Raw genomic sequence first — 2,335 nt, 5'->3', positions numbered from 1 at the left:
ACCAATGCCACAGCTCTGGGTCCCACTGCTGCATCCCTGGAGACAGTCAGGCCTGCCTCCCATCTGGGACAAAAGAAGGACACAGTGTGCTAGTCCTGTTGCTAGACACTGGACAGGAGGACTGGTAGCTGGACTCTCAAGTCACTGTGGTCCAGTGGTGGGGGTTGTCAACAGTGCTTTGAATCAGGTGCTGGACAGGTGGTATGTGGGTGGGAGGCGGCAACGAGGGCCACCACCCTAGTGGACAGAGCAACTACTCAGGTGTCCAGGAGATGCCAGTGAGTGAACTCTGAGGAAACATGGCCACCAGCCCTATCCTCCCCAAGCCACACCCAGGAGCAAAAGGTAGCCAAGCCACACCCAGAGTACTTCCTGACCTGGAGAGGCTGTGAACCCCACTAGCAGGTGACAATTCATTCAAAGGCAGTTTGAATGGTTCCTGGGATATGGAGAGGGAATGACACTGGCTGGGAGACCCTTTCACTTCTGTCCCACCCCCCCCCCACCCCCGACAACACACACCAGCAGGAACTACACGGACCACACAAGTTTTTTTTTTTTTTTAAAAAAAAGAGAAATGGCATTGTTTTATTTGGAATGAAAATACAGTATAAAAAAATATTAAGACGGAACGGTGGGTTGACAGTTGACGACCATCAAAATAAATACAGTCCAATAAGTTAGCGCGCCCGCACAGCGGGGCGAGGCTCAGCAAGCACGGGAAAATCTTCAGCGAAGAGCAGCGGCGTCGCCCGGGGCATCTGCTGGGCTCCTGGGATCCTGTTTGACGCGGCCGCGTGGGTTGGTTCCCGGCTCGACTGGTCCCGTGCGTTTCTGTGGAGAGAAGACTTGAGTCAGGAGCTGTCCGAGAGCAGGTCCGGAAGCAGCCTATAAGTCTCTAAGTGGGAGGAAGGGTAGGCGAGAGACTGCCTTAGTCCCAGGTCCCCTCTCCAAAGCGTCTTCAAGGAGCTAGGATCCCCGTACCCTCCCCTGCAGCATTTGAAATCGAACGTTTTCCCCAGTGGTCCGCATGACCCGCATCCACACACACCCCCATCCCCAATACTGGGACAGCGTGGACAAGGGTGGAACTCACCACGGACTCAGGGCGCGTTGCTCCGGAGACTCCGGCTCCGCTTCAGACTCCGCGCGCTGAAAACGGTGGCGGCGGAAGCCTTCCACCGCCCGGCGGTTCTGGTAGTCGATCAGTGCCAGGGTGATGGACGCGTTCCAGCAGCTCTCGCCGGTGCAGCGGAAGTCGATCTCCTTGTAGTCGGTGGTGACGATGGTGAAGTACACGTACTTGCGGGTGTGCTCCACGCAGTCCACCTTGAGGATGGAATGGAAGCGCAACTCCTTAGCGCGCTCTCTGGTGCCGGAGAAGAGGCGCAGGCTGTCGTCGGTGAGCACGCCGCGCTTCTTCTTCCAGAGCTGGAACAGGCTGTCGCTTCGCTTCTCCAGCTCCCCTTCACGAACAATCTCTCCGGGAGTCATCATGAGTTTCGAAGCCATCGCGAAAGGATGTATCGAATGCGCTGGTTCTGCTGCGGGCCGCAGCGTGGGCCTTATAAGGACTCCGCCCCACGTCCCAGACACGCCCCGGAGCCGGGCACTCTCCTGCCCAGGCAAGCTCTTGGGGCTGCCCCCCCCACGACCGCCCCGGGCTGCCCCTTACCCACTGCCTGGGGCTACCGCTTATCGGAGGCTGGAGGGGGCAGGGGGGCTGCTCGGCGCCTCTCTGACGGGAGCCCCGAGCCTCCCCTCCAGCCCCAACGTCCCAGCTGCCTGTTTCACCTCCCCAGCCGGGTGCCGGCCCCGCCTGCCTAGGAATGCACAGCAGAGGTCCCTGCTCGCTGTGACTCACTGGCGGGAAAGACCCAGGGAGCGCCCCGACCCCTAGACGGGACCACAGCGCCCAGAATTCCACTCACTGAGAGACCCAGGGCTCCTGGTTCACAAGGGTCACAGACCAACGGGTTCTTTCCCAGCCCCGGCAGCCGTCTCCTCCCAACTTGGGCGCGCATCCAAAGGCCACCCACTAGACCTTCTTGGGAAGTAGCCCTGCCCCAAAGGGCTTTATTACCCATATTGCTCCCCGGAGCTGTGCCTCGAAGGAGTACTCTAGTTTCTTTTCCTTTCCGTAAAATGGAACAATGACCTTTATTAGGTTAGGCAGTGAGGAAAGGAGATGGGGGGAATAGCACCCCGCCATGCTCAGCCATGTGAACAGAGAGGCCTGCTACTTCCTGGGCCCTTTGTGTGGCCCACTCTGGGCGACAGACACCTTGGACTGCAACCCTACAACCCCGACTTGTAGAAAGCTCAGGGGGGCTAG

At 59.0% G+C, this 2,335-nt stretch overlaps 1 protein-coding gene across 3 annotated transcripts; it reads right to left on the bottom strand.

Annotated features, from left to right (window-relative positions):
- Positions 1-565: 565 nt before the first annotated feature.
- Positions 566-2,026, bottom strand: Phlda2 (pleckstrin homology like domain family A member 2). 3 transcript variants are annotated; one of them, XM_021229847.2, is made up of 3 exons: positions 1,932-2,026; positions 1,097-1,544; positions 566-834 (listed from the first exon to the last, which is right to left on the bottom strand). In XM_021229847.2, coding segments are annotated over exons 2-3 (417 nt in total). In that variant the 5' UTR covers positions 1,513-1,544; positions 1,932-2,026; the 3' UTR covers positions 566-833. The 3 variants fall into 3 exon arrangements, with proteins under 3 accessions (XP_021085506.1, XP_021085511.1, XP_012968279.1); XM_021229852.2 differs by having other exon boundaries at positions 1,097-1,541; positions 1,932-2,000; XM_013112825.3 differs by lacking the exon at positions 1,932-2,026 and having other exon boundaries at positions 1,097-1,923.
- Between the last annotated feature and the right edge of the window lie 309 nt (positions 2,027-2,335).

This window comes from Mesocricetus auratus, unplaced genomic scaffold (assembly GCF_017639785.1).
Source record: "Mesocricetus auratus isolate SY011 unplaced genomic scaffold, BCM_Maur_2.0 Super-Scaffold_4256, whole genome shotgun sequence".
In the NCBI taxonomy this organism is placed as follows: Eukaryota; Metazoa; Chordata; class Mammalia; order Rodentia; family Cricetidae; genus Mesocricetus; species Mesocricetus auratus.
This window is presented reverse-complemented; position numbering and strand designations above follow the sequence as displayed.

Coding starts and splice junctions, on each gene's coding strand:
- Phlda2 (XM_021229847.2), bottom strand. CDS start 1,512: ATGGCTTCGAAACTCATGATGACTCCCGGAGAGATTGTTCGTGAAGGG.